Genomic DNA, 15,345 nt, shown 5'->3' on the forward strand with positions numbered 1-15,345 from the left:
GAGGATTATGACAGACCCCTTACCATGAAGAGCCTGTACACTCCTGCACTCTCAACACATTGAGCCTCTTTGCGAGTACCTGCAAAAGGGATATCAGGAAACTCCTTTCTGATAAGCCCTTGGCAAAGTGCACAACCTGAACAAGGAAGAAAGACAGGAACTGAGTCAGGACAAATGCCTACAAATTATGAAGGCTGACAAGGGATCCGGGATAGTAGTGTTGTAGCAGGAGAGATATATCCAAACACTTGAAGCATCTCTCATTGATGACCAGTTCTACAAAAAGGTCATCAACCAGGTACAACAAAATTTAAAACAAAATGAAAACCTACTAATGGAACTGTACCTCAGGGATGAGATCTCTCAAGACGAAAAAGATTTCATGCAGGTCATGACACCCAGCCTTAGAAAATTTTTTGGAATCCCCAAGGTTCACAAAAAACCTGAAAATCCACCTTTCCGCCACGTGGTATTGAACCGAAGGACAAAAACAGAAAAGATTTTGCAATACGTGGACCACATCCTCAACCTCATTGTACAGAACAGCAAATACTACACCAAGGACTCCTTGGCTTTTCTAAATGACATCTTCAAACTAAGGCTGGATGGAGGGCAATATTTACTGGTCACCCTAGATGTAGAAGCACTCTACACCAACATCCCCCACGTCAAAGGACTGACCCTCACCAGACAGTACCTGAACAGGCACTCCAACCTAAGCAGGACCAAGATTAATACTGTATGCAGGTTAACAGAAGCAGTATTAAGAAATTTCTTTCAATTCAACGGGAAGATTTACCACTAACAGAAAGGGGTAGCCATGGGGTCCAAAATGGCCCCGGCATATGCAAACTTAGTCCTCAGTGCCTGGGAAATGGATAAGGTTGAATCGCTGCCCAGGTTCAACACCACCATGATGTACAGGCATTATACTGATGACGTCTTTTTTGTCTAGAAGGGGGACAGACTTTCTTCGAGCAATGTTTTGGAAACCCTTTTCCAGCGTCTGGACTTCTTGATCCTCACGGTAGGACATATCGGCACCACCACTCAAATTCCTAGATATCCACCTCATTACAGACCCGGAAAGTGGACAGTTTGACTCCAACATCTACCGCAAGCCCACTTTCTGGAATAACTATCTGGAGTTCAGCAGCCAGCAGCCCCATTTCATGAAAAGGAATACTGTAAAAGGACAATTTATCCGGTTAACCACACTCATTTTTTAGGGATGAGGTTTTCATCAAGGAAGGTATTTACCACAGAAACTTGTTCTTAGAAAGGAAATACCCAGAGTATTTAGTGGACAACCTGTTCCATTAGATCATACAGCACAGATACTAGGTACCCACCAATCCTGGAAAAGGGATTCACAGCAAGGGCACAGAACGGACCGAACAAATAGGACTGGGTGGCAAGTTTACCTCTTCCAATGTCCACAGATATGTTCGGAATTAGAGGGGTCCTCACCAACAATTGGGACATCTTGGAAGGAAAAAAAGGTCTGACAAAGTTACTTGGGACATCCCTGAACTTCTGTTTCAAACGAACCTTTTCTTTTGGTGGTGCGTTTGAGAGGAATAAAAGCCCATCCCCACAGAACAAAGTATCGCCAGAACCTGGAATGTCTGACTGCGGCAAGTGTGTCGCCTGTGTACACATACGAAAAAGACTTCACCTTCCCGCACTGCAAAAGAACTGTCCGTCTACATACACAAAAAATGTAGTGTACTGCGCTTTCTGCAAACATTGCAGAAATTTCTATATCGGCAAAACGAACAGAAAGCTAAGTAACTGTATTAAAGAACACACTGCAGTAAGACGCAAACAGGACAGTTTGAATGCCAAATGAGTGGGTTCCATCGTTTTCCTCTCAAGAGTGCCCTATGACACCTTAAGGATTACAAGAGCTAGATATCTGAACTTCAAGGAACTAAAAGTCCCAAGCCAGGTGGAACAAACCCTTGGATGAAGCATAAGACAAGAGTTGGACTGAAGATCCACACGACCATGGCAAGCCAGTAGGTGAAGGTTTGGCCATCAGCACTTTATGCCTCATGTTTTTCTGTGTGGACCTTTGTAGGGGTTCAGATTTGTGGACAAATGATTGAGACCTACACTCAGTCTGTAGCAGAGACCTCTTCCTCAACTAGGAGTGAGGACACCACACTCCTCCAACTAATCACAAAACAGGTACCACAGTTGAGGCCCTTAGAGAGGCTTCAGGCTGGCATCTTGGTGGCTTCAGTCTAACAGGACATGCTAGTAACCAGTGCAGTGGCCAGCAGTGCAATCGTGCTAGATGACTCAGCTGAATCTAACCCCAAAGCTGGGAGGGCAGTTTATGAAAATGCCCTGGCAGTTTAAGGTCTCTGGACCTTGGGAAACAGTGTCAGTCTGTCACTGGGTTTCCTGTCATTTTTGACATTTTCCTGAGTGGATACGCTTCTGATGGGAGGTTCCCAGAGCACTAGCCAAATGCTAGGGAGTTATGAGATCAAAAGCAAGCCCTCTTGTAAATTATGTCCTCCCCAGAGAGCCTTTACTCTCTTCCAGACAGTCCTAGTGGTCACCATTCTGCTCTAGGCCTTAGCAGAAGATAACCTGCTTGTCACAGCCAACACAACAGCTTGTCTTTACAACTACTTTATTATCAGAATCACAAGCAGAGACTGATACTTGCACTAGTACAATACAAAAAAACAGAAAAACATTCATGACCGAGTACTTGTCTCCTTCTGGAAGCAGGCCTGACAACACAAACAGCATGCAAATGCATCACACTATGCCCCAAGAAAAATCAGAAAATGTCACTGGTTCATGTCCTGTCTTGTGTCACTACCATCCTGTCATCTAAGTGTGAGAATATCAGACAAAGCAATTGGAACAGAGATTGTATCATGGGCAGATATATGGCTACCTGCAGGTTGCACCTCCTGCTGATAAGGATTCTAACGGTGAGTAACCCGGAGACTGGACCTCCAGCTGATAAGGGCTTTAACAGTGAGTAACCTGCAGGCTGGATCTCCCACTAAGGGTTGTAACAGTGAATAACACAATGAATGTCTGTCTGTTTTTCTTCATTTGCTACAACCTAGTGCATCATCTTTTCCAGCCATTAGTAATACCGCAAAACTTACTGCTATTAATTTCTGCTCCTTAAACCCCAATTACCTACTAACTATAGCTGGTCATTGCCACTAAAAAAACCTTACCTTTGATAAGGTAAGGATGGTTGCAACATTTCCGCAGCTCCATCATGGTATTGAGCAAATTAGGGATGTTGGCCTGTCCAGTACCCTTCGATAAGAAACTGAAGTTCTTTTCCAGAATAGCTCGATAATACTTCTTCTGTATGTTTGTCAGTTCCACCTCAATGATTGTTTCCTGCTTGGGTGCCAGGTTCTTCTCCACATCCTCTTTCAGCCGTCTAAGCATCATTGGTTTCAAAATGGCCTGCAGCTTCTGGACCTGAATGCAACAGCAAAACATTAAAGGAAAAAGTACAAGCATCAACACTGTCATACTGTTCATCACTACCATTAGAGAAGGCTATGCCTACCTGCTCTCTCGATTACCACAAATGCCAAATTCATAACTATATTATCACTCTTGATGCTGCTGCTTCAGGCCAGCAGCAGGGAATGCAAAATATACCCACAAAGAACATTTACAATAGTTATGTTTCAAGCTTCAGCTAAACAAGCTAAGTGGGCTCACCCCAGCAGGCACCAACACCAACTCCAAAGACTTTTATCAGCACCATTCTGTTGCAACAGGTTCATCGTAATGCCAATTCATATGTCAATTGCATGCTAATTCTACTAGAAAAAAATTAAGTGGATCGCTCCAATGATCCAACTATGATGAAATGCACTACAGTAAAGCTGTATGACTATAAAGCAGTTATACTAATGAAAGATAACTGCTCTCAATCCTTCAGCCCGATCCTTTCAGCCATAAAATGCCTTCTGCAACAGGAGATGCGGTCTCATGTGATGGCTCTTGTGACAATTAGTCCAAGATAGAACTGTAGCAATAATGGGCTAGAGATGTTCTGGGCAAACTCCATAAGGCAGAACTGTAGCAGTAATGGGGGCTAGAGATGTTCTGGAAAAACTCCATAACGGCAGAACTGTAGCAGTAATGGGACTAGAGATGCTCTGGGACAACTCCATAACGGCAGAACAGTAGCAGTAATGGGGGGCTAGAGATGCTCTGGGACAACTCCATAACGGCAGAACAGTAGCAGTAATGGGGGCTAGAGATGCTCTGGGACAACTCCATAACGGCAGAACTGTAGCAGTAATGGGGGCTAGAGATGCTCTGGGACAACTCCATAACGGCAGAACAGTAGCAGTAATGGGGGCTAGAGATGCTCTGGGACAACTCCATAACGGCAGAACAGTAGCAGTAATGGGGGCTAGAGATGCTCTGGGACAACTCCATAACGGCAGAACTGTAGCAGTAATGGGGGCTAGAGATGCTCTGGGACAACTCCATAACGGCAGAACAGTAGCAGTAATGGGGGCTAGAGATGCTCTGGGACAACTCCATAACGGCAGAACTGTAGCAGTAATGGGACTAGAGATGTTGTAGGAAAACTCCGTAATGGCAGAACTGTAGCAGTAATGGGACTAGAGATGCTCTGGGAAAATTCCCTAATGGCCAACTATCAAAAGTATCACAAAAATACAGCATATTAAATGACTTGCTATACATTGAAGATACATGGTAAGAAGCACACTAACATCACACGTCTGGGATCATACTCATAAGAAGGTGGCTCTGTGATGCAGCAAGATAAAACCCTTATTACCTAGGCAACTCAAATGTGAGTAGCAGCTCCACCACTGAAGGAGATGGGTGGAGGAATGCAAGAAAGTGCTTAATGCAAACTGACCTACTATATAAGCAAGGAGGTAATGCCAGTCTCCCATTAGTAAGTGGAGACTTCCAAAGGCTGCAAAAGGCATGGGACAGGTGGCAATGGACTTGGTACTACAGAGAGAACAATGGTAGCCCACATTAGTATAGGTGCAGAAGCGAGCATATTATGTACGATCAGGTGCAGAAGCGAGTGTATTGCGCATTATCGAGTGCACTAATGCTAGCCCTCATTAGTATAGGTGCGTGAGTGAGTGTATTATGTATGATCAAGTGTACTTAATGTCACATGTCAAATTTTGGCATTAAGTTTGAAGTGCATAATAGATATCACGTTATACATCGAACCCACAAGAAGACTAGAAATGAAAAACGTTTTCTTTCCTGATCTTCCAACTAACCAATTAAACCCCACTAACACCAGCCTCTGATATGTCCGAATAGTGGCAGTATTAGAGGAAGGTTTTACTACAGTAAGGTGTAGGGTTAGGATTGAGGGAAGAGGAAGAAGCAGAGACAGGGTTAGCAACTATTACTAAGGTGGGGCAGAAGAGCTAATCCTAACCCTACAACTTACCTTAAAAAACCTTCTCTTCACTCTGCCACTACATAAAACTATGTTTATCACCTTACCTTACCTAACCCTGACCCTAAAATACACTCATTCACACACAAACATACCAAACCTGTATCTTCACCCATTCCTGTCCATAACCCTAACACTCAAACACACGCATAAACACTCTCACCCCCTCCACACTCCATTTACCTCTCTCAACATAATATAGCATTGATATTTTGTCTAAATGGCTGTCCATATGTTCAGCATTAACCACCACCCCCAGCATTTGTCGATCAAAGGTATGTTTGACAAAATGCAGGGGAGCTGTGAAGTACACAGGGGAGGCTGTACTCATCATGGTTACATGAATGTCCATATCAGCCTGCAGAACTGGTGTAGTCCAAAGTCTTGACTACAACCCATGTGACTCAGACACTTAACGATGCTCGCAGGGAGGATGGATGGCCTCATCCTCGAGAGATAGCAAGGGTACAAGCTGGCTGCACACACTGACATTTCCCCTCAAAGGAAGCACAGTGATGCAATGGTTGACCAGGACATGGGCATTAGGCTCACCAAGCTACTGATGAGTTGCAGCCTGTAGAGACAGTGCATGTGTAAGCATACACACAATATAGGAAATGCATTGTGAGCCTCAGCAGTTTGCTCACAACCACTCCCACCTCACCCATAGGGTGAAGTTAGGTCATTCAAAACATGCTGTCAATGCTGAATACCAATGAAATAACACAACACCTTCATGGCTGCTTGAATGACGTGCCCCCAAACTTGGATGTCCAACTTACAATGTTCCGGAATATGCACAAATGGAAAAACATTTAGCAAACTTGTAGACACTCTGCACAATTAAGTTAGCTTACAAAAGCTACTATTCCAGTACAAAACTAATGAGGAGTGATAAAACTATCCCATGAGAAAAATGTAGACTGGTCATAAAAGAAGGTAACTCAACTGGCCAGTAAACTAGAAAAGGTAGGTTTGGCAACAGGAACAGAGCACGTTTTAACATTCATAACTGAAAAAAAAAGCTGAGCAAATATATGTACATTGGGTGCAGTATGCCCTTTAACTGAACTCAATATTCTACCTCTTCAAAAACCTTCCATTCAAAATTCCAGTTCTACCATGTTCTACATCTTCTTGACTATGAATGTGCTCCATGAATCTCCACTGCAGTAAGATGGGCCCATGACATTCTCAAACAACAATTATTTTTGCAGATATTGGGAGTATGGGCATCATCTTCTTCCCTTCACAACCTTTGAGCTCATGCTGACCCCTCAAAATATCTCCAGTGTGTTATACACCCAAATCATGTCGCCCACTCCTTTTGGTCTCTCAAGATAAAAAGCTCCAGTTCTGCTGATTTCTGGTCACCACACAACTCTATCCCTTCCAGCCCTGCGACAGCTCTCTCAAGGATTCCTTCAAGTATCTTGATATCATCTGCCCTTTGCATGACTTCCTGAACAACTGACTATTCAAGATGTGCCCTGTCCAGGGTCTGGTGGAACACACAGGGGCATGATGCCAGGGCACTTCTATGGGCTTGGCTTAAAGGCTCCATGGCCATTAGCATACACACCTATGAACCAGCCCTTTATCTGATGTCTGTCAGCTTTAACTCCCTCCCTGACAGACAACATATCTAAACAAGACGATTGTGGGAATATCATCCAGAGACATTTACAATGACTGGTCAAATTTTCAGACCCTGTGGCCTTGACAAGTGCGCAGCTGAAGTGGACAGTAAAACCAATCAGAATAAATGTAAAGATGCGTTTGCACATTATATGACTCGCAACTTCAGTGACAGTGCACTATACGGGACGTCACTATTTGTAGGGTGAAGGTGGCAGGAATGTTTGGATTACATGGAGATGAGATTAACAGAGGACTTTTGGAGAGAACAGTTCTGTGGCTTAGCAGGTTTGACTGTTATTTGTATTTAAGCTAGATATAGAGTTGATAAAGTAGGATTTAAGTTTGCCTGCTGACTGAAGGCGGGGGGAGACCAGGGTAGAGGTATGTTTTTTTCTTAGTTCCTGGGTTGAGTACTGATTTGATGGAAAACAAACCTTTTGGGGTCATACCTGTTGTTGCACTGTAGGGCAGTATAATAATAGTTTTTGTCTCAGATTTTTTTTTTAACTTTATTACAGAGTTCACTGAACGGTTGTACATTTCTGCTGGATTCTGACTTTTGATATTAGAACCATGCCTTATCTCTGTCAAATATTTTGCTGGTCAGTGAATCAGGGTGCATAACTGTCTCACACTTTTTTTTTTTTACACTGCGGGGGCAGAGAGTTCAAGGTGTCACGGAATATTTTATTAAAATCAGTTACTGCATTATCTAGAGGTAATGTTTTTTAGGGTTGCCACCTTTTCCAATGCCCAAAGTGGGACATCTTTTGTAGAAACATCGGATTTTGCAGGACAAAACATACCCATAGCAAGTAGAGATGAAAGAACTTCACTTTTTTGCCAAAATAAAAGCTTATTCTTATAGCATTTGAGTTGCTTATTCTGTTTCTTATAACATGTATGTGTTTCAAATACAAAATAATTGTTTTATGCTACTATTAAGGTATATAGAGGAAATATTTTTGTCCTAAAATCTCAGGACATTTGCCATTTTTTCGATTTTTTTGCGGGACACAACTGTCAAAAGAGGGACTGTCCCTAGCAAAGTGGGACAGGTGGTAACCCTAATGTTTTTAAGGTTGACCAGTGTACTGTTTTTAGTGAGTCAACATATATGTTTATTCACTGAATTTTGTTAGGCTGCATGTAGTTTTCATTTTACATTAGTTACTTATCTGTGGGGTAGCTCTATAAACATAACATGGTAAGTGATCAAGTGTGTGGGAATGTTCCAGATGTAAAATTGTTTTATGGGTTGGACAGCAGTGTTACTGCGCAATGCTAAGAACCTAAGCAAAAAACTCAACATCCCTCAAGCTTGTCTTACTCTGGAGAATGTAGACATCTGTGCCATGACCGAGACTTGATTTAAAGCTGTAGAAAGTTCTTCAGCAGTGCAAAGCTACAGTGTGTTCCACACATTTAGACCAACAGCAGCACAAAATGGGACCAAAGGTGGAGGTGTCTCAATCAACAATGGCAACAAATATACCTGAAGCTCAACCATATGCACGTCACCATAGATAAGGTCCCTCACCATATCAAGGGGATCTACAGGTCACCATCTATGCCCATAGAGTCTCAGGAATCCTACCTAAACCTATCAGAGGCTTTCACCACACAACCAAACACCCAATCATGGATAACTAGCTACCTCTCTAGAGATTGGGAAGCATTACACTGCCTCAAACTCGCAGGTAACACACTTCCTGTATTTAACACACACTCTGGAAGAGCACAAGGGAGGGGACTGCACCCCCCCCCCACTTGGCTCTTCCTTTATGACACCTATCACTGAATACAATGCCCCCTTTGGCATGTATCTACCCAGATACTTGGAACAGTCACAAAGGTTTCTCATCAGGACAATACGGGAAATAAATACAATGTCCTACACTAATCGCTTAAAGGCTATGTCACTGTATTCGGTCTCCTACAGGCTGCTGAGACGGGATCTTTACCTGGCTTACAAAAGTTCCTCAGATCCAGCATGGACAGGCAAACAGGTCTGCTTCTGGGATGTCCATATCTGTGAATATGAAGACAGACATACCCTGTGCAACATCTATCTGAAAAAAACTGTGGCTGATCTGCTTAGTTGCTTCTGGGATGGTACACTATTATGAGGCCTAATGGTTAAGGTGTTTGCCTTACAAACACAAGGTGCAGGGTTTGAGTCTCACAAGGGATAACTGGCTAGGCTTAAAATGGCTCGCAAGGGTAGTTAGCTTAGTACTAATCTATGAACCTAATCATCTGCAATTTGAAGAGCCAGCCTACACAAGTGGGTAAAGAATATGACCCATCTTACTTATACAACTAAAACATTGCAAGAGTGTTATTTTCACTAACATCTCTTTCTTCAAGATGGGCTTGAAGGCTCTGAGAGCCTGCATCAGCAACTCCTTTAAATTAATATGCTTTTTCCTTTGAGCTGCATTCCAGTTTTCTTGCATTTAAAGATCTTGAGTGTGCCCCCCAAACCAAGTCTGAACCATCCATGACTATTGTCAGACTGTTACTTCCCTGTATGACAGCATTATTTGTGAAGTCTAACCTGGCTGGATCACTTACGAGTTCTTTGGAGATGCAGAGTAGCATAGGTAGGAATGTTTTAGCCATTACTAGAGTTTTCTCATGAGCAGAATGGCCAGGGGAACCAACAGAACTGTGAAAGTTATGAATACCACTACCATCTGGAGCCACTGTTTAAAGACATATGCATTTCCCTGCAGTCAGGCAGCTGTGATGGAACTGAAAGAAACTAAGTGTGGTTAGGAGCTCCAGGGGAGATTAGGTTTGCCTGACGAATTAACTAGCTCATTTCCGATCACCTGACCTGCACCACTTAGAGGGGAGAAGTTTGAAGAGTGAAAAAGCCATACTGCATTTAAACCAAGGCAGGGGATGAGGCCAACCTGAGCGAGTTAACAGGTCCTATGATGCTTGTTGAAAATAGTAGGGAAACTGAAGGGCTTAACAACAGAGAATAAATCTGTCATAGGACCTTCATGTGGCCGAGACCCAATGTGTCTCTGGATGGAAGAGGCTTGGTCAGCATCCCAGCTGACCACTCCTAGTCAGTAAGCCACTTGAGCAGACAGACAAAAAAGGCAACATCATGACTAAGGGGCATACAAGAAAAAAAAAGGGGGGGAGCACCAGAAGTACTGAGTAACACTAATAGCTGTTAACAAGCAGCAATGACTCCAGAAAGTAAAGTACCATTGAATTATATAGCAGTGCAAAAGTAGGCAGTGATTAGGTACCAGCACAAATAAACTAGACTATTAACAAAATAAACACCTACAACAAGCATACTGAACAAAAGTAACGGTCATCAGATGTGGCCAGGAAGTGGCAGCAGCTAAATACTGAGACAATCAACTGACAACGGACTACTAAAATGAGGATAAAATGAATACAGGAATAACAAACACACACTGAATACTTATTTACTTATGATTTGTTGATCAGGTTAGTCTCATTCGGTGAATGTCTTTTTTTTTTTGGTGGGGGGGGGGGGTGACCCGAGGTGGTGTGCATACTGACTCAAACAAAACTGGTCCAGCATTAGGGAACTTCCCCTACTCTTGGTAGTCGGGGGAAGGATTTGTGTGTTATACATCCTGACTTCCTGCTTCCTGTCCAGGCACAGAGGCAGCCAGGAGGAATAGGAAGAAAATATGGCTGACTCAGTTTGGGCTGAAAATGAAGTGAAGGCTGATGAAAATGTATTTGAAATGGTGGAATCACTACCATACATTTTTTTTCTGATGTTGCGGGTGCAGAAAAAAAACAGTGATATTGGAAGAAAAAGAGACTGTGACAGAGATGGATTCAGAGGAAAACTTTCAGAGGAGACGGTTTGGAGGAGAGTTACCTCTGAGAAACGCATAATTACAACCCCTCCAATCGGGAGGGCTGCAAGATGATTATTTCGAAGAAATGGTAAACCAAAGTGAACCAGAAAGTGGAGCAGCAATTTCATGAAGTGATATCATGGAGAAAATAGAAGAAAAAGAAGAAGAGACTGTGCCAGAAAAAGTTTGAGACAAAAACTTATGCACAAACTGTGGGTGAAGGAGCAAAGAAGAAAGAATAAATAAAAAAAAACAAAAAAGAAGTAAACAATCATGTGAGCTGCAACAAAGAAGAGTTTGACAGGGGTAAGGTTTGGGACTCTGTCATAGCAACTCTGGGTGTCAGAGCAAGACGCAAGAACATTCATTTTAATTAACAGACACTTTTTGTGACTTGATATCTGAGACTGGGCAGGCTATGGAAATTTGTTTGGGTGCATCTCAACAAAAGAAAAATATTTATTCTGTGGTCAGAATATGTCGTGCAAGCTTCAGACAAAAAAAATAATGATCCAGTTTAGAAATAGTTTAAGCAAAAGAACTGAAAGAACATTTGTTAACTATATGTAAAAAAGCAGTGGACACTACAAATATATATGATGAAAGATGACTATGGACTGGGGGATGGGAATGTGGCGCAATACTGAAAACAGAAAATGATAATGTTATGCATGTACCTAGTATTATTAATATTCATGGTAATAGGGGGTTTGTGAAATACAGGGGTCAACCAAAAACTTATTTGTGTGGAAAAATGATTTCCTCAATGAATGTGATAAAGAAGATGTTATGTGGTAAAGCAGGGCATAATGCAAAAAATGTGATTTAAACTGCAAAAAAAAGTGGCAATACTGGTCATTCATGGCTAGAATGAAAAAGAAAATGAAGTTATGCAGGACAGAGAGCGAGAGCAGAATATATTATACAAGAAAATGTACAAAAGGAACCAAATGATAACAAGGTTGTACATGAAGTTAAAGTAACAAGGAAAAAGAAACAGAAAAGACAAGTAAGGAAAGAAGGTGATGATGTAAAGTAAGAATTAAAAATAATTTGATAGGGAAAAGAGTTAAAGAATGGAAAAGAAAATTCAAACAATGCTTAGAGAAAATAAGAAAGGAAAGAGATTAACATTACACTAACATAACAAGAATTATAATTTGTCAAAGGATGAATGGTATAAATTGAAACAACTTAGAATGATAAGATTGTATTTAAGCCCTCAGATAAAGGGGGCAAATTAGTTGTTATGAATTCTTCAATGTATTATGAAATGTGTATGCAACATTTGAACAATGAACACATTTATAAAAAAGTAGACAATTGTTTTAAATCAAGCTCAAAGAGAATACAAGATATTGTTGGATAAAGCAGTGAGGCTACACTACTTTTCAGCTTCAGATGTAGAAAAGAAGTTTACAAATAAAGAGGGCTCAGTAGCTAGATCTTTCTGTGCGCCTAAAATTCACAAGGATCTACAACACCCCCCGGGACTTCCAATAGTTTTGGCTATTGGATATTTTCCACATAATTTAGGATGTCTTTTACATGAAATACTGTTGAAGGAAGTACTGAAGCTTCCATCTTATAAAAAATATTCTTTTCACTTTTTGGATAAGGTGGGAGAATTAAAATCGAAAGAAAATACATACTTTGTGGTAGTAAATGTAAAGTACAGTTTTGTACCTACCATAAATGTAGATGTTCGAAGATCCACATTGCTGCAGTCCTTACTTAAGGGTAGTCCGCTGTCCTCGGTCGGCCCGAATACCAAAGTATTAGGCTGACGTCGGTCATGGGCGCCTAGATCTGACATCAGAGCGTCAGGGTATAAAGACGCATGATCGACGTCATATCCTCAGTCTTTTCTTGCCCCAGATGTCAGAAGGCCAAACCAGAAAGGCCACAGCCAAAAACAGAATACCTCCCAAAAACATGCCCAACAACAACCATCACCCAAAGCATAGCACCAAGTCAAACTACAGTGGGGAAGGAGGGAGGGTAAATTGGACTGCAGCAATGTGGATCTTCGAACATCTACATTTATGGTAGGTACAAAACTGTACTATGTTCTTCATCTCACAATGCTGCAGTCCTTACTTATGGGTAGAATCCCAAAGCAACGGGAAAGGGAGGATGGTAAAAATCATAAAGCATTAGGGGCCGCTAAAATGCCCTGTAAAATTGCAGTGGCAAATCCAGCCCTAGACTTAGAATAAAGAGGAAGGTGGTAATGTTTAGAAAAGGTATGCACTGAACTCCAAGAAGCTGCCTCCAAAATGTCTTTTGTAGCTACCCCTTAGAAAGGCCGTAGAAGTAGCAGTAGCCCTAGTGGAATGAGGCCTGATTCCAGCAGGAATCTCCTTACCATGATGGGAATAACAGAAAGAAATACAAAACCCAATCCATTTAGAAATAGTTTGTTTTGAAACAGGTTTACCCTGTGAACCCAAAGCAAAAGAAAACAATTGCTGAGACTGTCTGAACTCCTTGGTTCTGCTCAAATAATAACGCAACTGCCTGTAAATATCCAAAGTATGCAAAATTTTCTACCCTTTATTTTGGGGGTTTGCATAAAAAGTAGGCAAATGAATAGCATGATTTAAGGCCACACTAGAAACCACTTTAGGCATAAAGGAAGGATTAGTACGCAAAGATACCCTATCCTTATAAAAAATCAGGAAAGGCTCCACTGCCATGAGGGCCTGTAATTCAGAAACCCTTCTTGCAGAGGTAATGGCCAACAAAAAAGCAGTTTTCCATGACAAATACTTTAACTCGGCAGTAGCTGCAGGCTCAAAAGGTTGTAGAGTAAGTCTTTCCAACACAAAATTGAGATCCCAAGCAGGAGTAGGAGCTCTACGTGGGGGTCTTATATTCTTTGCCCCTCTAAGAAATTGCTTAAACCAAAGATGAGAGAATAAAGGAGGATCACAATCATAGTGAGCAGAAATGGCTGCAGCATGAACCTTTATTGAGGAGAAAGACAAACCCTTGTCCAATAGCTCAGTAAGATATTGAAGAGCAACACTTAAATCAGGTTTGGAGACATCAAGGTCCTTTCCTTTGCTCCAAATAAAAAATCTCCTCCATTTATCAGTGTAAACTTTCCTGGTACTAGGCCTCCTGGCCTCCAAAATAACATTCAAAACTTGCTGTGGAAGCTGAGACCTTCCAGAGTCTAAAACAGAATATGCCAGGCTGTTAGATGCAGAGACTGAATCTTGACATTGAGGAAGTGACTGTCCTCTTGTGACAAAAGGTGCGGAATCAAAGGCAGAGGCCATGGAGGTTCTCGTACTAAACTCCTCAGTAGTGGGTACCAGTGTTGTCGAGGCCAATCCGGTGCTATCAAAATCATGGTTGGCTTGTCTTGTCTGGCCTTCAAAAGTACCTTGGGAAGAAGAGGCAGAGGTGGAAAGGCATATACATGCAGATTGTTCCAACTGAATGATAGAGCGTCCACCTTCCAAGCTGTGTGATGAAACATTTTGTGCAAAACTTTGGCAACTGGTAATTTAGTGGAGAAGCGAACAGATCTATGTCTGGAGTTCCCCATAACACTGTCAACTGTTGAAATACATGAGGATCCAATTTCCACTCGTGAGGATCCACTATTAGTCTGCTCAATACATCTGCTAAGGAGTTCTGTGCTCCTGGTAGAAACCTTGCCTGAAGATTGAGGTGTAGATTGAGAGCAGTTTCCCACAGAATCATCGCTTGCCTGCAAAGAGGGTAAGAATGGATTCCCCCCTGCTTGTTGATGTACCACATGACAGTAGTGTTGTCTGTTTGAATCAACACCTGCCCTGGGTGAAGTAAATCTTTGAAAGCCATCAATGCAAACTGGACTGCTAACATTTCCTTCAAGTTGATATGCAAATGTTGGAGTTTGACAGGCCACGTGTTTTGCACCCATTTTCCATTGAGGTGTGCTCCCCAAGCCTTGTCGGAGGCATCTGTCGTTAGAATCTGACTCGCCTCTGGCCGGGTCACAGAGAGTCCCTTGTTTAGGTGACATTCCTGAGCCCACCACAAAAACTCCTTCTGAATGCAGGGTATTATCTGAATGACAGTGTCTAGATCTTGGCAGTGCTGTGTCCATACATTTTTGAGATACCATTGAAGCTTCCTCATATGCAATTTGGCATTGGGAAGCACCAGAATACAAAATGCCATGAACCCCAAGGCTTGAAGGACTGTCCTTGCAGTCAGCCTGGACCGTAGAGACATTTGCTGGAAATAAAGAGAAAGGCTTCTTTGTTTGTCCGGGGTCAAAAAGGCCATCTGGGAAGCTGTATTCAGTCTCACACCCAGAAAGCACATGTCCTGAGAGGGTACTAGACTGGACTTTGTTTCGTTCAC

The 15,345-nt window shown here is 42.1% G+C and overlaps 1 protein-coding gene across 1 annotated transcript in view; it reads right to left on the minus strand.

Annotated features, from left to right (window-relative positions):
* CHD8 (chromodomain helicase DNA binding protein 8) overlaps positions 1-15,345 on the minus strand; it is a gene marked incomplete in the record, with an annotated part of 4,119,653 nt that overhangs the window by 2,388,510 nt on the left and 1,715,798 nt on the right. Inside the window, 1 exon segment of the mRNA XM_044057960.1 lies at positions 3,216-3,471. Coding sequence (XP_043913895.1) covers positions 3,216-3,471 — 256 coding nt within the window.

Source organism: Protopterus annectens, chromosome 16.part0 (genome assembly GCF_019279795.1).
Source record: "Protopterus annectens isolate FY-2018-M chromosome 16.part0, PAN1.0, whole genome shotgun sequence".
Lineage (NCBI taxonomy): Eukaryota > Metazoa > Chordata > Ceratodontiformes > Protopteridae > Protopterus > Protopterus annectens.